The sequence below is a fragment of the Ipomoea nil genome, unplaced genomic scaffold (assembly GCF_001879475.1).
Source record: "Ipomoea nil cultivar Tokyo-kokei standard unplaced genomic scaffold, Asagao_1.1 scaffold0482, whole genome shotgun sequence".
Lineage (NCBI taxonomy): Eukaryota > Viridiplantae > Streptophyta > Magnoliopsida > Solanales > Convolvulaceae > Ipomoea > Ipomoea nil.
Window position 1 is genome coordinate 4558141 of NW_017616910.1, and position 26866 is coordinate 4585006.

The window sequence follows — 26866 nt, forward strand, 5'->3', positions numbered from 1 at the left end:
GGTCACAAGCCCGGAAGGATTCAAGGTCTATTTTGCTCTCATGTACCAGTTCCACCCGACCAACAACGAAGCCGAGTACGAAGCGTTCATTAACGGCTTACAGTGCGCTCGGGACTTGGGGGCTGAATACATCCGGGCTCAAACCGATTCCGCCCTCGTGGTTGGGCAAGTTCTCGGAGATTATGAAGTCAATGGTGAGCGTTTGCAGTTATACCGAGACCTTGCCATGGAGAAGCTCGCTCAGTTCCGGGGATATACCGTCCGGCACATACCCCGATTGGATAACGCCGATGCAGATATCTTATCCAAATTAGCTCAAGACGCCCCGGAACACATGTCGAAGATAGCTCGGATCTTGGTGATCCCGAGACACAGTATCCATCGCCTACCGGTCAATCCAATCCAACCGGTGGAAGACAACTGGATCACCGATCTGAAAGAATTCCTCGAGCACGGTCGACTCCCAGGCGACCCCCAGCGTGCTCGAAAAGCCAAGCTGAGAGCCCCGAGGTTCCAAGTCTTGGACGGTCGTCTATACCGGCGATCGTATGGAGGCCCCCTCATGCGTTGCTTGACCGCATTTGAGGCTGATTTAGTCATGAAGGAGCTTCACTCGGGAATTTGTTCTTCGCACCAAGGAGGCCGATCGCTTGCCCGTCGTATCATGCTGATCGGGTACTACTGGCCGTCCCTCCAGCTAGACTGTGAAAAGTTAGCTCGGGAATGTGAGACGTGCCAATTGTTCGCCCGGATGCCTGGACGACCGGCAACCTTCTATCAGCCTGTCACGACCGCAATTCCTTTCGCAAGGTGGGGGGTAGACATCTTGGGCCCCTTCCCTCAGCTTTCCGGTCGGAGAAAATTTGTGATCGTCGCCATCGATTACTTCTCCAAGTGGATAGAAGCCGAGCCTTTAGCCACGATCACCTCTCAGCAATGTGCTCGTTTTCTCTGGCGAAATGTGGTTTCCCGCTTTGGCGTGCCCGTACATCTCATCAGTGACAATGGCCGCCAGTTCGTAAGCCAATACTTCCAGAACTTTTTGGCCACGATCGGGACGACTCACATCCGATCGTCGGTGGCTTACCCGCAGGGAAACGATCAAGTGGAAAATGCAAACCAGACGATTTTGGAAGGTCTAAAAAAGAAGTTACACTCGGCTGGTCGTAGTTGGGCCGATGAGTTGCCATATGTCTTATGGACTTATCGGACGACCCCGAGGGAAGCTACTTTGGAGACCCCTTTCGCCCTGGTTTATGGAGCTGAAGCCCGACTCCCGATCGAGGCTTGGATCCCGACTGATCGAGAGAGAACTTACAATGCGGAGGAGAATGAGCATGCAATGGCCGTAGACCTCGATGCGGTCGAAGAAAAAAGAGAGCTAGCTGCTCGGCGTATGGCCGAATACCAGAAGCGTGTTAAGAGTTCTAAAGACGTTCGGGTCAACCCTCGTTATTTTCAGGTTGGGGATTATGTTCTGCGACGAAGGGAGGCCAGTCAACCTTTAGAGGGCGGAAAGCTAGCTCAGAACTGGGAAGGGCCGTATATCATCAGCGCGGTCATACGGCCGGGCACGTACTGACTGGAGACGACAACCGGTCGGGTAATCGAGGGGACTTGGAATTCCGAGCACCTCGTTATGTTTAGGCATTAAGCCTATTTTTTGTAATCTTTTGACGAAGTGGGGGCTTGTCCTGCGAGTAGGTCCCGGTCGTCGGTTGTAATTAAGCTTTATGATTGTAAGTATTTGTTAAACCGCCTGCGAGCGGGAAGGTTTTAATGTATATACGATCGGTGATTGCTCGACCGCTTGCATGCGGCGGCCCGGTCGGTTATTCTCTATACCTCTAGTGCATGCAGATCGATTTATCTTCAAGATACACCGACCGGGCGAGCCTATCGACCGGTCAGATGCGCTCCACATCGGCGGACATTCGAGTCACGCCACCGATCGGGGAAGCCAGGAGCTCTCAGCATAATTCCCCGATCCGTCCAGCTTCTTTCCACGATTGCACCCACTCGTGCCTCAAGCGCACAATCGTGTGGGGGCTGGGATGAAGGAAGTATTTACAAGCCTGCCGCTCGGTTATATTCCGACCGTAGAGACTTGCTTATTTTCAAAATTTCGTCAAGGCCTAGAGCTCGGGTAAACCCGGTCGCTTTTGGCCAATTTACGACGAAACGTCAGATGCGAGACCAGGCCCGAGGGCCAGACGGTCGAGCGACTATGGTCGGCGTGTAAGCATGATCAGTTTGTACGAGTTAAAAGGAAAGACGTACAAGCACAAAACGAACAACTTTTCATAGACAAAAACGGGGTTCATTGATTGGAAATAGTGCCCGGAACAAATTCGGGACCGGGCTCCCGATCAGCGCTCTTTTACAAAAAGAAGAAGAAACCTAGTCTACTTCTTCAATTCCCGAGCTTCGGCAGCTGCCTCCTTCCCGCTCGAAGTGGCCGCCGACGATGCCCCAGGCTCGGCCGCCTTTTCCTTGGGAGCGAAGGGGGAGGGGCCGAGGTCGGCTAGGTCTGGGGGTAAAGCCAACAGGACCAGCTGAAGATCCTCTCCGTCGAGAGCTTGCTCCAACCGGGTACGGGCCCGCTCCAGCATTTTGCGTTGCCCGGACTTGAACGCCCATCGGCCGAAGGAGACGATCAGGTCCTCTCCGACCTTAGTTCCCCGGGCCGCCGTGAGAAACGCTGAGCCCGACTCGCTGTCCTTGAAGACAGTCTGCACCAGCTCGCTCGGATTATCGAGCCGGGCCTTCAGCTCTTTCGCCTCCCCGATCGCCCGTTGGGCGACTTTCTCTGCGAGGACCCGGTCTTCCTCACTCTTTTTCAGGCCCTTCTGGGCCTTCTCCAGCTCGGCCTGGATGTCCTTGATTTCCTTCAAGCGACGAGCGGCCGTTTTCTTGTGGTGGTCGGCTTCTTCGGCCAGCATGGCCCGACCTTGAAGGAGTTGGGCCGCTCGGAAAATCTGCAGTACAAGAAGATGTTCGGCGTTAGCCCGGTCGAAGACATTTGCATAAAAGAGAGAGTTAATGGAAGAGAGCTTACCTCGGCCAGATCGTAGCCAATCTTCTCGGCCACTTGGGTCGGGGTTATCTTCCCCAAATCCTCCCTAGCTGGCCCGGCGTTGCCGATCCGGGCCAGTATGGACGTAGCGTCCCTTTCTCGCCCGACCGAAGGGCTCGGGCTGCGTTGTTCGCGGCGGCGTTTCATGCCGCCCACCTCGGTCACGCCTCGGTCGGGGACCTTCTCCTTGCCCTGGGCGACTTCCACCCGGGTGATCAGGACGTCGGAGGGCTCGACGATAAAGCCCTCGCCCGTCGTCACGGTCGAGGTACTTAGTGGTCGGGCTGAGGGGATCTCCTTTTCCCCGGCGGGCTTCGCCTTCGCCTTCTTCTTGCCGCCAAGGGAGATCTTGGCGGGCAGGGGAAGGGGGGCATCTTCGTCACCGAACTCCGCCATAGCTGCAAACAAAGAAATCGAGTTAGTGTGATCGAGGCATAAAGTTAAGTCGGGAGGATTAGCTCGAGTTAAAACCTTTCTTCCTTCGCCTCGACGGTTTGGCGACCGTCACGCCCATCGGCACGGGCAGATATTTCTCCCGTAGTTCGTATGTAGGGGGCGGGAGCTTAGCCGCCTCAAGACTCTCGGCCGTTCGGAAGATTGTATACTCGTGCAGCTCGCTCGAGATCCGACTGACCGTCTCCTTGAGCGCTTGCGTCTCGTCCGGCACCACTTGTTTCCGAAAGTGGGTGCTCCAAGCGCGGTCAACCGGGAGAATCCAGGGGTCGTATTTGATGGAGAAAATCCTATTCTTCCACCCCTTGTTGTTCCCGGGCAGGCCTCTGATTGCGCACATGTCGGCTCGGGACTGTAACATCAAGAACCCGCCCCCGTAGCTGCCCGGGAGAACTTTGACCTGGTAGATGTAGTTGAAAAACTCCATCGTACAGGCGGCCTCATGCCGAGCGCATATCTGCGGAAAGCAGGCGATGATCCGGTGCGAGTTGGGGCAAATCTGGGCTGGGACGACCCGGTAGTTGGCCAAGAAGGCGTTCAGGAGGGGGGTGAAGGGAATGGCGATCGGAGCCATCAGGGAGTCGTAATGCATCCCGATCCACTTGCCCCGATGCCGATCGATGACATTCCCTAACTTCCGGCTCGTGTCGAATTCCACCCGACCTCTGAGCCTTTCAGCAATCCTAGCCGCTTCGCCTTTGGTCAATCGGCTCATTTGTTGTTCGACATTCTCGCTGTTCAAGAATTCGAACTCCGTTGCTGCTGGTGCGCTTGGCCCAGCTGTGTCTTCCTCGGCCGGCTCGGGAGTATTTTCCCGGTCACCTCGTCGAGGAGCAGTTTCCGGGTGGTCCCCAACCACCCGGGTAGGCGTTTCCCTAACGCCTTCGGGCGGGGAGCCCTGTCTGCCTGATGAGGCTCCTTCTTCTTCCTCTTCGCCGGAACTCCCCGATCCGCTTGAGCTGGAGCTCGATGACCTAGAGGAGCTTGACGCGTTGTCTTGTTCGGAAGCCCGCTCGGGGGCTGGCGCCGGTCAGTGGATGACCTCGGGAGAGTAGGACGTGATGTCCACCTCCTCGTCGCTGAGGTACTCGACCTCCTCGTCATAGTCCGCGATCGAGGCGTTCTGGCTGTCAGAATCCGTCATTTCGATCTACCTAGAGGTCGGTCGGGGTTAGTAAGGGACTTAAAATGTCCGGGACAGTTAGTTGGCCTAGCAGTTCTACCTAAAATGGAAGCATAAAGAAGAGAGAAGGGTTGAGAACTTACCGAATGGAGGAACTTTGCGGGGGAAAGCTTGAAGGTCCTTGCTCGATCGCCTTACTAAGGTGCACTGGTCGGGGCTCTCTGAGGATACCGACTGAAGCAGAAGAGTGAGGAAAGTTCAAATGAGGGCCTCAAAGGCCTATTTATAGGAGAGCATTTACGCGGGAAACGAGCCCACTTGCTTGACACGACCTGCACTGATTCCGAGGCGACGGTTGCAGTCGCAGAGGCCGGCAGTGGCCGACACGTGGCGAAGAAGGGAATGACAGCTGGCCGGTCGGTTTAGCGGCCGACGGTTGGGCTTCTTCACCCCGTCCCGTTTTTTCCCGGACGATCAAAAAGGCCCGGGCTGGGGGGCTCTTGGTAGGGAATATCCCGACCGACAAAGCTTCACCACGACCGAGATGCCTTTGTCCTTTTCTCTTTGTCTTTACAGGTAACAGGTCGGGCTCCTTGTGAAGAACCCGGTCGGGAGTTGCCCGAGCGACGGTGTCGACCGCCGAGCGGTAGCCCTTTGGCGAGAGAGCTGACGAAAGACACGTGGCGACTCTCTACGACGACAGACAGGGCACCCGGGAGGATGACACGTGGTGGCTACGTGGAGGACATGCCGAACGGCTGGAATCCTGTCCCCGGCATAGCGGCTATAAATACCCACAGTAGCTACAGTGTAGGGGACTTTTGGACGATCGATAGGTTGTTGTTAGAGAATCCCGACCGCAGTCAGTCGGTACTCAGAGCAACCAAGTAGATTGTACTTAGGGCCTCTACCGTGATCAATAAAGACATTTACTTGCTTTAATTGGTTTCGGGTTATTTCATATTGCTTCCGTATAATTAGCAGTATCACCCAGGAACAAAAAGAACATCAGACAACCGAAACAGTGTTTTAGAAGAGGCTACCGAAGATGAACCAGTACCAACAATAGGTAAACACTTACCGTCACCAACACGAAGATGATCCGGACCGTTATAAGAGACCGTCGAGGACATCAAAGACGGATCTGGGGTGGCATGGTTCGATGCACCAGTGTCGGAAAACCATTGCTGAGTGCTAACCGAAGCCGCATCATCCACAGGATACGCAACATGCGCTCTCGGCCCCGGAGCTCCATCGTACCGCCGAAAGCACGAAGCGGCCGAATGGCCCTCGCCGGAGCAGATCTGGCACTGGACAGCCCTGGCACCGCCACGCCCTTTGCCGCGACCACGGCCGCGGTTGCCGCCTCCATGCTGCTGCCCGCCCGAACGGCCTCCACCTCGCTGAGCCGCCATGGCGACCGGAGCAGCAGCAACATCATCAGCACATATAAAACCCTGCGAAACAAGAAAATCGGATAGCTCGGGCAGAGACACCGGAGCACCCCTTGTGAGCGACGCCACCAAAGGACGATATTCGGACCGCAAACCTCGGAATATATACATATTCTGATCCTCTAGCGTCACCGGACGGCCGGCAAGCACTAAATCCTCGATAAGCACCTGCGCACGGCCAAGATAGTCCGGGACCGAAGCATCCCCCTGCCGTAATCCTTGCAACTCGCCCACCAACCGGAGGGCACGAGCCCGTGTAGTCGAACCAAGAACCTGTTCGATTGCCAACCACAAATGCCGAGAAGTGGACTTACCGATTGCGAGGTGCATCATCTCGTCGGACAAGGATGAGATTAATAAGGAGAGCACGGCCTTATCTTGATGGAGCCATGCACTCCGAGCAGCGGAAGACGAAGCCGAGGAAGGCACGGCAGGAACAGCTCCCTCGGCAGGCGGCACGGCAAGCGCGGTGATCGGCGGACATACGGAAGTAGCATCGACAAAACCCAACAACCCTTGGCCATCAAAGAACGGAAGAAGCTGAGTACGCCAAAACAAAAAATTGCGGGATGTCAACTTGATGGAGACGAAGTGATGCGCCAAAGAGAAAGACACCCCCGACTGCAGCGGTGCAACAAGCGCGGCCTCGGAAACGGTCCGTTCAGAACTACCAACAGAGCCGTCATCAGATCCGAGGTGCGCCATTAGAGAGAGGAGAGAGAAACCTGCTGATACCAGATGAGGATACGATATATCTGAATGAATAATAATGAGTCTGTACAGGAGTATATATAGTAGTGAATAGTAAACCTATAACAAGACGAATACTAATAATAATAGGTAACGAATACTAATTACTAATAATAATAGGTAACGAATACTAATGATGATAGAGTCCTAATAGTAGTAGACTATCCCTTTTGTTGGTGCTGGACACTGGGGTTTCATTCCCCTAGTTTATCGGTTGTTAGTTTGACTTAAATGTTTTAGTTTTTACCCTTAGCATGTGCAATCACCATGGAGGGTGATTGTGGCGGTGACACTCCTTTAAGTTGTTAATTAAGTTTATTTCTGCTGCTTAGTTTATCTATGAAGGTTTAGTTTGTTAATCAAGGTTAAGAAAAAGGGGGTGTTACAATAGAAGTTGAGTGTAATCCTCATTTATAGGATGAAAGAAGGAGGGAAAATAAATGCAAGCAATCAAAAAGGAATCACCACAAATCAAAACGGCCAGGAGAGGATAATCCGGTCATCAAATCAAGGCTAGTAAAAAGGAAACTGATGGAGCGTTCACATTGGCTGGTTCTGGAAGCCGAGTACTTTCCAGCACTAGCACAGGTAGGCTCAGTCCTAGAAAGTAAGTGACTAGTTGATGGGGTATGGACCCAATGGGATAGAGGCCTAAGGGAGGAGAATGGATAAAAGAATGGGTTTGCTGCAATGGGCCCAAAGAATAGGGAAATCTGCCTCGTTGGCCTTGAGAATACCTCGTGAAGAGCTCGGACGAGTATGGAGCCAAGTTCGGGGATTCGGCATCAACAAGAGTCGGCCTAGCAGCTGACCGTTGCCACTTCAATGCCCGCCATTAATATGGGTCAATCCTGCCGTTGGAAGAGTCCAGTAACGGCGACCCAACGTCTCTTGGCCTTTATTTCCCATTACTGCGCATTAATGCTTGTATTTAGTTGGTGTAAGCCGGCTACCTATAAATAAACCTCCATCAAAATGTTGAAGGGGAGTCTTTTGCAAGTCCAGAGAACACTCGGAAATTATAAAGCTAGCCATAGATTTGTAACCATTTCTTTCTTTCAAAGTCATTTTCTACTTTCTTTTCCGGTGAATCCATCTATCTGACGGATTGTGTTGGACCTCCGTGGGATGCCAAAAGTCCTAAAATCAACACATGTCTTTCGTTAGGATTAGCTTCATAAGAATAAATTAGTAGCTAGTGCTTAATGCGCCCCACTTCCCTGTGGATCGATAACCCGGTACTCCAGGTATTATTTGTTTGAGAAATATACTGCATTCAATGAACATAGAGTTTTATAATTATGAACATAGAGTTCAGTAATTATGAACATAGAGTTCCGTAATTGTGAATATAGAGTTCAATAATTTTGAATATGAAGTTCAAAAGTTATGAACATAGAGTTTTATAATTATGAAAATAGAGTTCAGTAATTATGAACATAGAACCGTTTTCACCTTGCAAGGTGGACACGGTTCCACGGCATAACAATTGAGGTTATATTGGATGGGATATTAGGGCATCGGTGGTCGGTCCAAGAGCGGTTTGCTAGTCAAGCTCGACAGGTGCTTAATGATGGTCCAAAAGGCGGGCCCAATACGTATGGTGGCCCGGTCAAATAAATAATTGTGGTTGAGATAAAATATTAAAAGCAATTGTATGACAATCACACATTTATGGAAAGACAATCAAGTCAACATAAATTAACTCTACTTTCCTAAATATCCTTTTCTTCCCTAAATCAACTACACATTCTAAAATATTCCACTCTACTATAAGCAGATTCTATTGTTATATACACCGGAGTTAATAATAATTCAACATAACGGTTAACACAATTATATATATATATATATATATATATATATATATATATATATATATATATATATATATATATATATATTTGTGCGGTTGGCCTTCTCAGGTGCGATTGTGTGGTTGCTAAGGTGCGTGGTTTTCCTTCTTAAGATGTGTTATTTTATTTCTTAATGTGCGTGATTTGTATGCTTAAGTTGCGTCAGTTATTGAAACTTAAGGTGCGCCATTTTAAAACCTTAGGAGCGTGATTTGTGTTCTTAAGGTGCGTCGGCCTAGAGCTTTCGGTGCGCATGGTTTGTATTCTTAAGGTGCTTCGTTTGTGTGCTTAAGGTGCGTGGTTTGTGTACTTAAGGTACTCCATTTTAATGCTTAAGGTGCGTCAACTACACAACCCCACAAGAAGCCATCCCCGCACCTGAACCCTTCCATATTATATATATATATATATATATATATATATATATATATATATATATATATATATATATATATATATATATATATATATATATATATATATATATATATATATATATATGAAGCCATTCAGGTGAGAACAGGGTTGCCCAAAAGAGAACTAAGAACTAATCACAGCCATCCACGTGTCCAGATCTAACGGATCAGAAACATTGATTAAAAAAAACGTGGTCGCATTTTCGTAAATAATTGAACATTGAAGTGCAAGTAAATTGTGTTAAAAGTGCAAGTAACATTTTCATATATTGCACCTAAGTGCAAGTAAAATGTATTACAAGTGCTACAAATAATGTACACTAAGCATCAATATTAAGTGCACTTAACGTTATCATTAGTTGCACCAAATGTTGTTATTAAGTACACCTATGTGAAAGACTTTCATTAGGTGCACGGATGTTAACAATAATGTAAATTAAATTAGAGTTTTTTCCCATTTTTGTCCCTTGACTATCGCTTATTCTCAATTTTGCATTTCGACTTTTAATTGCACCCAATGTAGTCCTTTGACTTTAAAAAATTACCCCAATTTGGTCCTCCGTTACATTTTCCATCAACCAGCTGTTAAGTTCGGGGGTATTTTGGTCCATTCATCTGCTGCACACATTGACTTCTTCTTTTTCCTTTTCATTTTATTTTTAACCAAGACCTCTCTCAGAACTTCTTGGTTTGGCCCCATTCCTTCCGACATTTACCGGCTCCGGCACCTCGACCTTAGCGGCACCCCATGAACCCCAGAAACCACCGGGGAGTTAAAGGTGTGGAGGAGATTTCCGATGACCTCCGTATAATGCCGACCCAGGATATGAAATTGACTGGAGAAATTATTGTAGCAGAAGCTCCGAATCTGAAAGGGGTTAGCTTGACAACAGAGGATGTAGCAGAGGCGGCTTTGTACCCAGGCAGCGATGAGTCTAAGTATGTGAGTGGGATGAACCTGTTGATCAATGGGGGATATTCCACAACCAGGCGTTAATCGAAGCTCTGCCATGGAGGTTCCCGTCTATCTGGGTGAACCAGATTCCCAGTTTCTTGTAGCTGAACATAATAATAAGCTTTTATCCCCGTCGCCAGAAAAGAAAGACTTGTGCGAACAATCGCGTCGCGACTCTGATTTCGTTGACCACCGCCCCCCGTCGATCGAGGCCTTGCATGGGCAATCGGAGTCCACCGTTGGAGTCAGGGATGCTAGGGATGTTGATCGCCATCGCCAATTTGTTAATCTCCCACCTGTTGCGAACTCTCAAATCGCGATGCAGTCAACGTTAATGGAGGTTCTCCCGGTGGTCGCAGCTCTGCATGGTCACTCTGTGGTTGTGGATTCCTAGCTTAGTAGCATTCGTGATAAATCTTGGAGGAAGCTAAGCAGTCGGAATTGGATGAACAACCACTTTTCCAATTACTCTTCCGGTGTCAAAGTAGGCAAGCCCGAAGCTCGAACTGGACCAGCCGGCTTCTCACCGGGTTAGCATGTTTAAGGAACATAAGGTCCTGGTTTAGGAGGGGTTGTAGGGCATATTGAACTGCGCATATGTTACCAAAAACAGAGACAAAAAATAATTATTGTTATTTGTTAATTATAAAAGGAAACAAAAAACACCAAAAAGAAGAAAGAAAGAGAAAAAACTCCAAGTCTGTGATGATGGCATGGTGAATGAAGCCGGAAGTGTAAGTGTAGAATTTGTAAACGGAGCTGGAATAAGCAAAAGACCTGCGGCGTTTTATGGGCGTCGCCGCCTCCTTGTCCTGCGCCGACGCCTTCCAATACCTGACCCAGGAGATGATGACACCACGCCCCTCATGATCTCCCTAAGTGATATGAACCTGTTCTGGTGCATTATAACCTTGCGGCGGAGGGAAACTTTCAACGGGTTCACCTTTTCTCACGTAGAAGCTCGTCGTGCCTCCATTGCAGAGGTGCGGAGCTTCAAGGAAGAAGAGAACGGAGGTCCGACGCAGATGACGGTGAGAGAGAAAGCTAAGCCCAAGAGAGAAGAAACCCACAAAATACAACAAAATGACTGAAATACCCCCAAATTTAACGGCTAGTTAACGCAAAATGTAACGGAGGACCAAATTGGGGTAATTTTTTAAAGTCAAAGGACCACATTGGGTGCAATTAAAACTCAGAATGCAAAATTGAGAATGAGCGATAGTCAAGGGACCAAAATGGGAAAAAACTCATTAAATTACTTGCACTATTTAGTGAAAATGGTTGCACTTGTAAGTGATTTTACTTGCAGTTTTTACTTGCAAACTTGCACAAGTTACTTGGACTTTTAACACATTTTACTTGCACCAAAGTTCGAGTTATTTACAAAAATGTCACTGCATCGTTTTTTAAAATTACATATGATTCGTTGAATCTGGACACATGGATGATTGCGATTGGTTCTTAGTTCTCTCCTGGGCCTCTCGTTCTCACTTGAGTGCCCCCCCCCCCCCCCCCCCCATATATATATATATATATATATATATATATATATATATATATATATATATATATATATATATATATATATATATATATATATATATATATATATATATATATATATGCTAAGGATCCTGTGAGAATAGTGCCCTAAGAGAGAAATAAGAACCAATCTCAGCTTTACATCCGTAAAAGTTCAACAGATCTGATCAGATCTTTTTTAAAAAATTGGGGGCATTTTCGTAATTATCATTAACTTTACTGTGCAAACTTTAACACTTAAATATGCAATTTTTAGCAACTACATATGCAAACTTGGTAAATTTTATAAAATTAATGAAAAAGCTAAATTTTAAATCTAAATCGTAAAGGATAGACCTTAAGCAGTAAAATGTGAACCACTGAACCGAATAAAACCAAAAACTTAGTCATAAACTCTAAAATCGAAACCCCAAGTTCAATGCACTTTCACATTTTCTACAAGTGCAATCTTTTAATACTAAATATTTAAAATATTAATACTAAATGTGCAAACCTAGAAAAGTTTAAGAATTACTGATTTTAATTTTCAAGTTTGAATAGTAAAGTTGGTGATAATACAAAAATGCCACGATATTTTAAAAAAAAAAATTGATTTGATCCGTTCGATTTTTTCAGCTGTAAGGCTGACATTGTGGCTACTACCATCAATTCCTCATATCTTTGGAATAATTGTAAAGTATTGAGGTTGAACAAAAATTTTAGATTAAATACATTGAATACGGGGTTGATGCAAGAGAAGTTCAAGATTTTGCTAATTTGATTGCTTCGGATGGTACAGTTGGTGGCCCTAATGATCGATAAGGAGAGGTTGACAACAAAATATGTTATTACCCTCTATTGGTGACCCTATTGTTACAATTGTGGAAAATACATTTCTAATGTTTGGGAATGGGAATAGTGAACCTAGCTATCTTGATAGTTAGGTCATATTAGCACCAACGTTTGACGTGGTTAACTCCGCAAATGACTACATGAGTGCATTACATGTAGCTGAAAGCAAGACATACTTAAGTTGTGACATTGTATGTAACTCTGATTCAAATATATGTATCATGGCAAATTTGCACACTCCAGAATTTCTAAATCGTATAAGAGCTTCTAGTGTTCCTAACCCTTCATTGACGTTAAAGGTTGTTCACCAGCAATGTTATTGAGAAACATAGACTATTCACTTTGTTTATGCAATGGTACCAGATTGGTTATGAAAAAACTTTCACAACATATCATTGAAGGGAAAATACTTTCTGTTAGCCATGCATGAACTAAGGTATTGGTTCCTCGCATGACAATGACACCTTTTGATCCAAGACCAACATTCAAATTTCAAAGGAGGCAATTCCTACTTATGTTGTCATATGCAATGACTATTAATAAGAGCCAGGGACAAACTCTATCACATGTCGAACTACTACTGAAGAAACCAGTCTTTGTGCATGGTCAATTATACGTGACTACATCTCGGATTAGCAATCCCAATGGATTAAAAATATTGATATGTAGTGGTTCAAATAAAGTTAATTAGTACTTCCAAACTACTAACATTGTTTATCATGTAATTTTTTTTTAGAGTTTATTACCGAAATGGTCCCTCGATTATTGCGAAATTACCAATTTGGTCCTCGACAATTTTTCTTACCCAATTAAGTCCTCGACTTTGGAAATGTTAACCATTTTGGTCATCCGTTAAAATTTCATCCATAAAGCTGTTAAATTTAAAGACAAAAATGTAATTTCATATATTTTATTTATTAAAACTTTCCTTCTTCCCCGTTAATCCGGTCTGACCAAACAAAGTATCCAGCTCTATATTTTCAATTCCAATTGCATATTTGAGTTGGTTTTCCTGAACCATTCCTTGCTGTTTTTAATTCGTACTTTTGGATAATAATTTAATCATTTCATTTTTTTCTTAGGTTTAGTCTGTCAGCATTAATGAATTTTTGAAGCCTGCTGAAGTTGAGAGGTACTCCGGTTATGGCAGTCGTGGCCGTGGTTTAATCCTTTCTTTCTTTCTTTCTTACTTGCTTCCTTTCCTATTTCTCAAACTTTCTCATGATTCTCTTTTCTCTTCTTGTGCGAGGCAGGTACTCCGCCGTAGCGAAGCCCTAGCGAACGGTGCAAACTCGTGCAGCAGTCGCATCCGTATCAACGGAACCTCTAACTCGTGGGGGAGGTAGGACCTTCACGATTCGCGAATGAACCTAACCTGCTCGGCAATCTAGCCGGCCACATACTCAACTCGTCAACAGAACTGGTACTGGTGGTTCTTTAATCTTTCTTTCTTTCTCTGTGGAATTAGGCATCGTACTTTCAGTGTGCACACCCCCTGATCGGGATTCAAAGCCCAACGGGTAGTATCCAACCTAGTAACTCGGGAATATCAACCTCGTTACTTCTAAATATCTGTCGGTCCTCTGTGATCGTTTCTTACTCAAGAATATCGACCAAGTCACTTTCAAAATATTTGTCGGTCCTATGTGACTGTTTCTTTCTTTTCTCAAACTTGTTTCTTTCTCTTTTCTTCCGAAAGGACATAGTCCTAACGGTCCTCCAAAATACTATTTTTCCTCACAAATAGATAGCATATAGATATATCTCATGCAACTTGTTTCTCATGCAATTTCTCTTCTCATGCAACAAACTTACTTATGCAAGCTCATGCACATAATTCTCAACAACTTTTCTTTCTCACATTTTTAGAAATCGAATATCATGCAATCTTCTCAATGCAAATAGATAATGATTTTCTAAAATAGATATAGATTTTTGAAATAGGACTTAGGCTTACCTAGAGCCATTTATATACTTTGCTCAAAGGAATCTACTAACATGCTCTTTACTGTGAAATAATTTGCTTAAATCTCATTCACTGTGAAACAAGGAATCATGCTATGCTTCATGCTAAAAATCTCAACACTTCATAAATCTTCTCAATAAATACTTAACAAATATTGATCATGCTTCTCAACTCAAAACATACTAAAAAACTAGCAATGTCATTCACTGTGTAAACAAGGGATTTATGCATTGTTCTTTGCCAAATTCTCAAATACTTAGTAAAACTTCTCAACAAATACTATCAAGTATCTAGGCATGCTTCTCAATCAAATAGCAATATTCAAAAGCTATAATTTCATATGCTGATAGAGTTCACAGACAACAACATCAACAGAGCATTCATTTCTCACATTTTTAACTGTAAATCATGCTTTCTAACTCCAAATCAAACGAAACTAACTTCTACTAGTGCATCGTAACGAGCCCGAGTGTCCGAGTCTCAAGGGCCCATGAGTCCCGATCTGAACAACGCGTAGCTGAGCCACAGAGAGCCCGGTCTGAACTGCCTTTGGCCTGGTGGAGCTTGGTGACGGGGCTAGAGAAGCCCCGCCAAGCTGCGGTGCAAGGCAACGGACCGTGCCAAGGTCCGTTGCCCTAGTCCGCTGCCCAACAGACCATGCTAGGGTCTATTGGCTAGCTCCGTTGGGTAATCTGGTGCACCATCAATGTGTACCAGACACCTTCTTCTTCACTTGCACACAAAATCAGTGCAAACCAACACTTCTAAACCATAATAAATCAATTATAGATCATCAACAACACACAAATAGCTCAACCACAACATTTATCTAGCATTTCTAAACATTAAAATCTCAATCTAGCATTCAACAGAGATTAAAAAAATGTAGTTTGGAAGTCCATGATTTATACCTTAGCTTGTTCTTCTTCTTGTGTGGATCCCTTCCTCCTCTCTACTCAACCACTACCTCCTTCACCACCTAAACACCTCAAACAAACAATACATACAAAGCTTGAGGGAGATTCTCAAAGATTGGAAACAAAGAAGGGAAAACTAGGAGGAAAGATGAATGAATGGATGAGAGTGAAGCTTAGAAACCTTACTGTAGGAGTGTAGGATATCTTCTTCTTCTTCTACAGAACTCAAGAGTGGAGAGGCCAAGAATGGGATCAGGAAGCAACAATGAAATAGTGAGGTTTATAAAGAATGCAAAACCCTAGGTGAGAAGCTAATGATTGGTGAAGGGCAAAGGGGTAAATTTGGCTTGTTTATATAAAGATCAGACAAAGTGATAGAAAGTTGATGATTCACCTTGCATCATGGACCAAGGTCTCAAAAAGTGATTTTGAATAACTTGGGGTCAAAAATAGATTTCTAAAAATGATTTCTAGTTAAAACACTTGGTTCAGGTTTCACTCAGATTGACTTTTTGGGTCATACATAAATGTACTCGAAATTTAGGATTTTCGGAATAGAATAAATCTTGGTATTGAATTTATTTTAAAAAACTTATTTTAAAATATTTAATTCAAACACCGTTTTCGAAATAAAATTTTGGAAGAGTTAAAATGGCTATTTTAAGAATTTTATAAGATAGAATTTAGAAAAATTATTTTTGGGTTGTCACACCCCTCCCCCCCCCCCCCCCCTATCGTATCCAACCTCCGGTGGTGATAATGGTGGCCAACTGAGAACATCATCTCTGCATCAGAAAATCAACATAAAATACACATACAATTTACAGTATCATAAAATCAACATAAAATACACATACAACACCACTAAGAACATCATCTCTGCATTATTCTTCTCATCGCCACAACCGCCGCCCTAACGCCTTCGTCGTTGCCATTGTGTGCCGCCTGCTCTTCCGCTGGAATAACTGGAGGAGAATCTCGCTTGCTTTGCCCGCGGTACACGTACATAGGCCAGCTTCACGGAGACGTTGAACCCGCCGTGAGGGAGATGAGGGCTGCGGATTAAGGCGAATATGAATCAAATATTTGATTCAATTTTTTTGAATACGAATCCGCACCGACAGCACCAACCACCTCCCTCTCCGGCTGGAGGTTTTGGATTAAGTACAAGGTTTTGGAATGGCACATATCGGAACGATCGAGTTCTCAAGTTGAAGCAGCCAACGCCGGTGAACTTCGACACTGAAGTAAAATTGCACATACAAGATCGACGGGAGAGGGAAAGCCGTAGCTGATGGCCTGATGATTGCATATATGAAATTACATTTTTGTCCTTAAAATTAACAGCTTATGGATGAAATTTTAACGGATGATCAAAATGGTTAACATTTTCAAAGTCAAAAACTTAATTAGGTAAGAAAAATTATCAAGGATAAAATTGGTAATTTCACAATAGTCGATATACCATTTCGGTAATAAACTCTTTTAATAATTTGTAATTTTTATTCTTCTTTTTAATAAATCTCTTAATTTCATATTCTTTCTTTTTTGTTTTTTTGTTTTGTTTTTGCTTTTGTTTTTTGTTTTTACAAATTTTATTGCAATATGTTAGCTATATAATTAAATTTGTTATTTCAAATTTAAATTCAAATAATAATACAAATGTTGCTTATTATTCTAACGTAACAATAAATTTTTAAAATGAACATAATTAAACTTTTAAAAATATTAAATATTACATTGTATAGTTATACTTACATTTTTTTTAATAAAATTAAATGTGTAGTATCATAACATTAAAATAATACTTATAAAATTTTGTCTATGCATTGCACGGGGAAAATACTATCTAAACTTAAATCGGTTAAATTGATTTTTTTTTTTTAATTTTATTTCTCGTTGATAGCCAAGTATTGAAAAATAAAATTAAAAAAAAAAAGAATATCGAAATTTTCAAACCATAAATTTAAAACTCTTGGATGCACATGGAAGACCGTAGTGATGACTATAAATTTTCACAATCCTTAAAGTGTTCATTAAAATGGTTGCATTTTGTGGATTATGGAATTTACAGGTCTTTCATTAATGCACGATTTAGTGAATTAGTGTCATTGACTTTGTATTATACAAAAATCTAAAAACATATTACGTCTTAATCAAAGTTATATCCCTCATTTATGTCCATATTTTTAATGCTAATCATTTTGTACATTGTGCTTTTAGAGTTATACTATATAATTTTTTGGACAAAAATACACATATGTTATAACTTCCGTTATCTTTTCCTTTATTATTATCATGCACATGCATCCACCATATATTTTCTTATATTCTTTAATGATAATAATATTTGTAGACATTATATATTGGATTATTATAATAAATAAATTTGATTTCATATAGATTTTAATTACTAGGGATTTGTTAGTTATTTTAAAAAATATATAAATATTGGGCATATGTTTTTGCGCATGCACATAGAAAAAACTAGTAAAATGAATAAGGGTGAAATAGATCATCCAAGTATATACCGAATTGCAATTTAGTCACTGAACTCAAAAAAATTACTTCGAATTCCTAAACAATGCAAATTCATGCAATTTAATTTAAAATGACTTCTTTATCTGTTAATATGCTAACGTATCGATTATTGTATTTAAAAATAAATTTTTAATTCTGATAATTTTAAATAAAATAATTATTTTAAATAAAAATAAATAAACAACAGTTGGAGCCATTGTTTCCATGGTTGATCAGAGAAAAAGAAAACCCCTTTGTCTTTGGTCGGTTATGGAGACGAAGGGCTCTGTCTCCATAGATGGCCTTCGTTTCCAGCATTCTTTTTAATTTTAATTTTAAAATAATTATTTTATTTAAAATTATTATTAAAATAAAGTAAAAATTTTATTTTTAAATACGATAATCGACATGTGAACATATTAATGGGTAAACAAATTAATTTAAATTGAATTACATAAATTTGTATTATTTAGAGATCAATTGTAATTTTTTAAAGTTCGGTGACTTAATTATAATTTAGCGTAAGGACAGTCGGACACAGCAGAACATTATAAAATTTTCCTATTTTTAAAATAAAAATTTATTTGGATTCCCCAATTGGTCCGTCAGATTGTATCCGTTACACCCTCGAAGCCGCAGCCCATTTCCGCCGTCCGTCTTCTCCCCTCTCAAGCCCCTCAAATTCAAAATTCAAATCTCCAAAATTTTAACACCGCTCAATAAATTCCTATAAAAAGCCATCGCCCAATTTCATCTCCCATTTCCTCTTTCCCGGACAGCTCTCCATTTTCGCCCCTCCATCTCTCTCGAAGAATCTCTCGTTCCCTTTTTCTTCCTCTGAAAATGCGTGAGATTCTTCACATTCAAGGTGGCCAATGCGGCAACCAGATCGGGTCCAAGTTCTGGGAGGTGGTGTGCGCGGAGCACGGCATCGACGCCACCGGACGCTTCGACGGGGATTCGGATCTGCAACTGGAGCGCGTCAATGTGTATTACAACGAGGCTAGCTGTGGGCGGTATGTGCCTCGGGCTGTTCTCATGGATCTGGAACCGGGTACCATGGACAGCGTGAGATCTGGGCCCTACGGCCAGATTTTCCGGCCCGATAACTTCGTGTTCGGACAGAACGGCGCCGGTAACAACTGGGCTAAGGGGCATTACACGGAGGGAGCTGAGCTGATTGATTCCGTTCTGGATGTTGTTCGCAAGGAAGCGGAAAATTGCGATTGTCTGCAAGGTGTTTGCTGAAATGTTTGTTAGAATTTATTTTGTGATTTGATGATATTCATGTGTGGAAAAACTTGTAGGTGCTAACGTGTTCCGTTGTGATGTACAGGGTTTCAGGTCTGCCATTCGTTGGGTGGAGGAACTGGATCCGGAATGGGGACCCTTCTGATTTCAAAGATCAGAGAGGAATACCCTGATAGGATGATGCTGACTTTCTCTGTTTTCCCATCATCAAAAGTCTCAGATACCGTTGTTGAGCCTTACAATGCCACATTATCCGTTCATCAGCTCGTGGAGAATGCAGATGAGTGCATGGTTCTCGACAATGAGGCCTTGTATGATATTTGTTTCCGAACACTGAAACTCACCACTCCAAGCTGTAAGCCAACCTACTCTTTCAGGATGTAATTGTGTTTAATGATACTTCACAAATAATTAGCTCAAAAGTTGTGTTAATCTTAATGAAAAACTGCATAGAGGATAATATCCAAACATGCTCGATGCTTATCCTTTACTTATAGTTACTTTCTTCCATTTTTATTGATCTTGTTCTTGTCAATCTCAATTCTCAACATCATGGTTTGTTGCAGTTGGTGATCTGAACCACTTGATATCTGTAACCATGTCTGGTGTTACCTGCTGCCTGAGGTTTCCTGGCCAGCTTAACTCTGATCTCCGGAAACTTGCTGTGAACCTCATTCCATTCCCCCGTCTTCACTTCTTCATGGTCGGTTTTGCTCCTCTTACCTCGAGAGGATCTCAACAATATAGTGCACTGACTGTCCCTGAGCTGACACAGCAAATGTGGGATGCGAAGAACATGATGTGTGCAGCTGATCCTCGACACGGGCGCTACTTGACAGCTTCAGCTATCTTCCGTGGGAAGATGAGCACGAAGGAGGTTGATGAACAGATGCTGAACGTGCAGAACAAGAACTCTTCCTATTTTGTGGAGTGGATTCCCAACAATATGAAATCAACCGTGTGTGACATCCCGCCAACTGGTCTCAAGATGGCATCCACATTCATCGGGAACTCAACTTCGATCCAAGAAATGTTCCGTCGGGTGAGCGAGCAGTTTACTGCCATGTTCAGGAGAAAGGCTTTCTTGCACTGGTACACCGGGGAGGGAATGGATGAGATGGAGTTCACGGAGGCGGAGAGCAACATGAACGATCTGGTTGCGGAGTACCAGCAGTACCAGGATGCAACAGCTGATGAGGATGAGTACGAGGGTGAAGAGGAAGAAGAGTATGAGGATTGATTGATCCCATATGCACAAGTTTTACATACCTGTCTGTAGGATACTGATGATGTTGTATTGACAATGTCAAAACCATTTTTCAATGGGATTGCAATCTTTTACTCTCTGTTGGTTACTCTCAATATTTCATCAATCGCTATAACAGTGGGGATACTTACACAGAAGGAACACACCACTGAACAATGTCAATATGCAAGAGACAGATGACAACAATATGATAAATACTAATGTCCTAATTGCCAAACTAATTGTTTGAGACCTATCAATATCTGATAAGCCAACAATGGCAGGTACAACTATTTTGTCTTGATGCACAGCTCAATGGATCAATTAATCTAAAATAAGTTTATAAATTTTTCTTTAAAGGAAGGTATTTCCCCACTAATTTTCAAAGTAGGAGCAATAGGAACCCTCAAGTTTGGGATTTAAACTTGTGTATGTTTATATAGAGTTGATTGGTAGAATAAGATTGGTGGTTACTTGATCTTGATCTCCAACTAGCATGTCAAGTATGGGACAACTCCAGCCAAGAGCCAAGTTAGTTATACTGTTGGTTTGATAATCACAAGGTTACAAGTTAATCAACCAGTTGGAGCGTTCTATTAGTTTTCTTGGTTTGAATTAGTTAGCAGGGCCGTCCCTGGGCAAACTTGCCCAGGGCCGGCGCACAAGGCCCCCAAATTTTGGGGGCCCCTTATTTAAAAAAAAAATTATACTATATATATATATAGCAGCGAATAGCGATTCTGCATGCGAACTTTGCGAAGCCGACTAACCTATTCCCTAATGGCCCGTTTGGTTCACGGAATAGGCCAGGAATGACATAGCATTCCCAGTAATAGGTCTATTCATGTGTTTGGTAACCGTTTCTATTACCGGGAATAATATTCCCGGTAATACCCTATTCCTCCAGATAAGGTAATAGCTATTACCAGGGCCCCCCTGGTATTAGGCTATTACTGAGTTCTCATGAATAGCCTAAAATTTCTACTTCCTATTTTACACCCCGTCACCACCACCAGCACCACCACCCCCACCGCCACCAGCACCCCACCACCAGCACCGCCGCCGCCGCCACCACCACCACCATCGCCGCCGCCACCACCACCATCACTACCAGCATTGCCGCCGCTACCAGCACCACCAGCCCACCAACACCACCGCCACCACCGCCGCCACCACTGCTGTCACCGCCACTACCACCGCCACCAGCACCACCACCCCACCAACACCACCAGCATTGCCACCACTGCCGCTACCACCACCGCCGCCGCCACCACCGCTCCCACCGCCACCGCCACCACCACCAGCACCACCACCCCACCAACACCACCAACACCAACACCAGCACCAGCACCAGCACCGCCACCACCCGCCGCTACCACCACCGCCGCCGCCGCCGCCACCACTGCCGCTACCACCACCACCACCATCGCCGCCGCCACTACCACCACCAGCAACACCGCCACCATCGACACCACCACATATTTTTATAAGGGTATTTATGTCTTTTAAAACATATTTCATTTCTATTCCTTAAACCAACCAAACACGGTAATATAATTCCTAAAGTCTATTCCTTTTGAGAACCAAACAATATAATATAATTCTTATTCTATTCCTTGCCTATTCCATTCCTTATGGAATAGCATTCCTATTACCTCAAAATTCATTCCGTGAACCAAACGTGCTGTAAGTCCTTAATATAGCGTTCGAATTACGACGGAGTGGACGGACAGAGGAGAATCACGATTCACGAGATATTTCTACAACAAATTGTCTAGGTATTTGTTTATTACTTTTGCAGAGTTAATATATATCCAATCTTTTGAGCAGATGACGTGTGTGAAGGAAGTTGCTACAGCTCTCTGAGTATTTGTTCATCCTCCACTTTAATTTGAGTATTATTTATAATTTCAGTATTTGAGTAGTGCTCTTTTTGAGTTACTAATTGATTATGCAAAATTGTAAATTAAATTTGTCAATTTGGGAATTCTCAATTCACTAAATAAGTTATTAAAGATGATAATTTGCAGGCATTATATAATTTAATTTTATTCTTTGTCCAGCCAGTACAATTTAATGAATTGACGCAAAGACGAGATTCAACTCGTGTGCTACTGATTCTTCAATTTTTTTTATCATACAAATTCTAAAGTTCTTCAATTCTCTTGACAGGTAATTAAAATTACGTATTGTTTTACAATTTTTGTTTATTGTATTATTTACATGACTTAATAATTCTGATTTCAGAATAATATATTCAAGAATTTGTTTCTTGATTGATTATTTATTCATAGAGTTTCTAAATAAATTTTTATTTTTCCTTAGAATTTTATGTCTTCTAGAAAATATTCATCTGGGTTTGAGAAGCGTAAAAAGAAAAGAAGAATTGAGCAACTAACTCAATCTCAAAAGGGAGTTCTTGAAAAATTCATTATAAAAAAAAAAAAAATTGTTAGATGAAAAAGTCAAATAAAGGAGCAAAAAGATGATGCCAAGAAAAAATTGTTAGATGCTAATCTTCATATAGAAGATCAAGATGATTGTGAGATTGGAAAAAATCTAAAATCTAAATGATACTGTGCACAACGATGATAGGTATCACTGTGGCAATGAAAATAATAAGAATGTTGGTAGTTGTTTAGATGATGTTGGTCACAGTGATAAACTAAATGATTAGCTTTTATTTGACTTATATGATCCAAGAAATTGAGATGCCCTTGATTCTAATTAATAGATATTCTTGTGAAAAATGGTCCTAAAAGAGATTTATCGATAAATAAAGGTTCCAAAGATAAATTCTCTAGAAAATTTTCATCAGCATTTTACACAAGATATATGTCAATTTTGGCTAAAATACCCTCATTATTTCAACTATTAAAATTTTCCGGTGAAATTTGACCGGCAATTTGACCAGAGTGACCAAAATTGACAAAAATTACATACTCAAGGTACTAAATTGACACTTTTAAAAGTTAGGTGTTGAAATTAACGAAGCTCCTCTAATCATATGACCAAAATTGAAATTTTCTCTATAACTAATATAAAAATTACTTGAAAAAAGGGGCCCACGTTTTAATATTGCACAGGGCCCCAATTTTGATTGGAACGACCCTGTTAGTTAGCTTAGACAGGATTTATCCAATGTATACCTCGAGCAGTGGTTTTGAGTTTTGACAGTGGAAGTGACATATTGACCTTCTTGATTTGAAGTTGTCAATCAAAGTGGGGCTTACCCATTAAATACCATCAAATAGTAATTGCGAATTTCTCTCATCAATAAGTTTCCAACAGTCTTGTTGGTTATTGTGATTTTGAGTTTCTCTCTGTCTCATTTTACTTGTCACGTTTACTATTCGTTGGTCAAACCAATTATTATTTCTTTGTTTTTTTTTAATATTTTAAAATTTGAATTTTTTGTGTTTAATAAATATAATTTATAAATTTTATACAATAATAATAAATTTAAATTTCTAAAAATTTAAATAAAAATTAATTTCAATCAAACCTAATCAACCGAATCAGACATATCAAATGTGACGTTAAGTACTAAAGTGTGCAAATCAAATACGGAGTAATAAATTGTAAATTTTACAAAAGAAAAATTGAAATGGGCCATAGGTCATCAATAAAAATAAAAATGAAGGCCCAGATTAGGCGTTGTTGTTTTTCTTGGGGCCCAAAAATTAAAACGAAAAATTAGCTCTCTGGACTCCGAAGGGCAGCAGATTCTGCAGTTGGCTGATTGGAAAACAATGGCGACTGCTCTAGCAAGGCCATCGGCGGATCGAGCCGCCAGTTTATTCAGACTCTCCTTCAACTTCCTGAGAAATCTGAGCACTTCAGCCACTCCTCCCAATCCTCCGGCTGAGGCGGCGGCGGCCGGCGTTAAGAAGCCGAAGCGGAAGAAGAAGAAGAACTTCTTCGAGGTGGCGCAGTTTCTCCCCAACTGGGGCATTGGCTATCACATGGCTAAAACCCACTGGACTGACGTTTCTTACCAAATCACCAAAATCAATCTCTACAAGGTACTCGATACTCTTTTACGAATTTGGATTTAGAGTTTTTCTGAGGTTTAAAGGGTTTATGGGCTTGTTGCAGAGTGGGACGCACGGAAAGGCTTGGGGCATCGCTCATAAAGACGGTCGGTTTCTTCTTTCTCTCGTTTATTATATTTGCATTTTTTTATTAATAAATTTGGCATTTCTTATTAATTGAGGAATGCATGGAATTGTTCAGTTGAATAATGTCTAGTTATTAATTTATTGCGTTTCTGATTTGATGTTTAGTAAGAAGTATGTTAATTTTGAGCTGTTGATCACCAAAGAAAGTGATTAAAAACAGCAGGATTTAGTTAATTTGTAGTTTAAGCTTACAATTTAAGCTTACAATAATGTCTGATGTTTGATTTTTTTTTTTTTTTTTTTGGATAAATTGTGTGATTGATTGTATATGTTTGGTTGTGTTAGGGATGACTATGGTCCAGGCTGAACCATTGCTATGAAAACCTGAATTGAACTGTTAATATCCAGTTCCAGTATATATATACACACATCCGATCTCGAAACTATGGCTTATGCTTTCTCCTCGTTTCTTTACCTATTATTTTATCTATCCTCATCCACAAACAACTGCCTTGCATTGCTCCCATTGATGAAAGGTTGAAGCCATGGCTTCTGATACTAACAAACCAACACATGCCTAAGAGAAAATTGTGAGGTTTTGAAACCATGGCTTTTCCTTATTACTTGTACCTATTATTTTGTCTATCCTCATTGACAAACAACTGCCTTGCATGGCTTCTATTGATGGAGCTTCATCATTAGTGCCACCGCTGATGGTTGCCCCCATCAACCACAGCGCTCTCCAACTTTCAGTTACAGGGAGGGGTGGAGTTTTGCTGAGAGATTGGCCCTATTTGGTAAATGGTTATTAGCTGATTGGGTTAATTAGAGGGTATAACTAGTTGATAACATTAGTTGATTGTAGAAAAGTGCTTGGTAAATTAGCTCTTAGTATAATTTCTTTTCTGAAAAAGCTAATTGAAAAAGTTGTTTGGGGTAGCTTTTTGAATTTTAGCATTTTGGAGTTGCAAAAAGCTAATTAACCAAACACTTATATTGATTTTTTAACTAAATCAAAAAATTAATAGTGATCAGATAAGCCAAAATTGGCTGATAGGCTAACAATTTACCAAACAGGGAGTGGTATTTTTATTTTTGGTGTGGATGTGGAGGTGGCACAATAGAGAACAAAGAAGAAGGAAAACGATATAGGGGTTCTTCCCTAGTGCCATTGCCACCTTTATATGTTAAAAACAATCAGGTTCAGACCGAAACTTGAATCTTCTTATGAAGGTTTGGTTTCAATTGCCATTTGTTTAGGAACCAGAGCTAGCAGTTCATACACAAACTGTGGGCACCACTTGACAAGCTGAACTGAAGGGTTTGCGAATTCTTTCTCTCGACACTACTAGTCATTGTTATTATTTTTGGATTTGATACTTTCTTGCATCGTTTTTTTGGTTCTTTTTTCGGCTGGCACTAGGTTTATCTAAAATTCAATTTCTTACATGTTTCAAATATGTATAACATGCAGGTACTCCAATTGCCGACTCACCCAAGAAAATTAGTGGGGTCAACAAACGCTGCTGGAGATACCTACCAAACTCAAAAAAAGTCGAAGAGAACACCCCCAAGCTCGAGGTTCAATCTGCATAATTTCATTCTTATTATCACGGTCCAACTGCATTACTCCTCATAGCTTGAAAGTTGAAAATTCTCATATTTTGTTGAATGGTTACACATGCTGTGTTTGATGATGGCAGTGCCTTTAGTGTTATTTTCCAACATAATTGTACTGCCTCACAAGTGGAATTCTTAGCAATCAGATGTAAACTTATTGTGTTCTGTCTTTATCCATGAATTTATTAGGCGTACCCACTAAAAGTCTAAAACTATGAATAGCAACTTCATTGATGGGCAAATTATACTGTGGACACTGATAAATGTTCATTTTTAATGTATTTTAAGGTTCATTTTTAATTAGTATACTTACAAATGAACCTTCAAAAATTAAGCATTCAATGTATTAAAAATAAACTTTTAGTATACTAAAAATGAACTTTAAGTTAGTGGTGGATCACAGTATAATGATGGCATTGATGTTGGGTCAAGTAGACAATTTTAGCCAAAATTTGTTTGAAAAATGTGTTTTCAAGTATTTAGGAATGTATTTTACAAATGCGTTTCATGTTTTTCAAAAATTCCATTCAATAAACAAAGGGGTGTTTGGTAACATAGTTAGCTTATCAGTCAATTTTGGCTTATTTGATCACTAGTAACTGTTTGATTTTGTTAAACAATCAATATGAGTGTTTGATTAATTAGCTTTTTATAACCGCTCTAAAATGCTAAAATTTAAAAAGTTACTCAAAGTAGCTTTTTTGATAAACTTTTTGAGAAAGTCATTTTGCATATAATCAGCTATTAGCTAATAAGTTAATTTACCAGC

General features: G+C 41.8%; 2 protein-coding genes across 2 annotated transcripts; both read left to right on the forward strand.

Moving 5' to 3' along the window:
* The first annotated feature begins 18480 nt into the window (after positions 1-18480).
* On the forward strand, positions 18481-20450 carry LOC109173842 (tubulin beta-1 chain-like). The gene is made up of 3 exons (XM_019323173.1): positions 18481-19096; positions 19196-19465; positions 19677-20450. Exons 1-3 carry the CDS (start codon positions 18703-18705, stop codon positions 20348-20350), a joined length of 1338 nt encoding a protein of 445 aa, XP_019178718.1. The 5' UTR covers positions 18481-18702; the 3' UTR covers positions 20351-20450.
* Positions 20451-24057: 3607 nt separating this feature from the next.
* On the forward strand, positions 24058-26369 carry LOC109173684. The gene is made up of 3 exons (XM_019322964.1): positions 24058-24381; positions 24455-24497; positions 25952-26369. The coding sequence occupies exons 1-3, from the start codon at positions 24109-24111 to the stop codon at positions 26071-26073; spliced, it is 438 nt and encodes a 145-aa protein (XP_019178509.1). The 5' UTR covers positions 24058-24108; the 3' UTR covers positions 26074-26369.
* The last annotated feature ends 497 nt before the right edge of the window (positions 26370-26866 follow it).

What these genes read in the sequence shown, in the direction of transcription:
- LOC109173684 (XM_019322964.1), top strand. Translation starts at nt 24,109, where the DNA reads ATGGCGACTGCTCTAGCAAGGCCATCGGCGGATCGAGCCGCCAGTTTA. An exon ending in CCAAAATCAATCTCTACAAG is followed by an intron (nt 24,382 to 24,454) that starts GTACTCGATACT and finishes GGCTTGTTGCAG; the next exon opens with AGTGGGACGCACGGAAAGGC. An exon ending in GGGCATCGCTCATAAAGACG is followed by an intron (nt 24,498 to 25,951) that starts GTCGGTTTCTTC and finishes TATAACATGCAG; the next exon opens with GTACTCCAATTGCCGACTCA.
- LOC109173842 (XM_019323173.1), top strand. Translation starts at nt 18,703, where the DNA reads ATGCGTGAGATTCTTCACATTCAAGGTGGCCAATGCGGCAACCAGATC. An exon ending in AAATTGCGATTGTCTGCAAG is followed by an intron (nt 19,097 to 19,195) that starts GTGTTTGCTGAA and finishes TGTGATGTACAG; the next exon opens with GGTTTCAGGTCTGCCATTCG. An exon ending in GAAACTCACCACTCCAAGCT is followed by an intron (nt 19,466 to 19,676) that starts GTAAGCCAACCT and finishes GGTTTGTTGCAG; the next exon opens with TTGGTGATCTGAACCACTTG.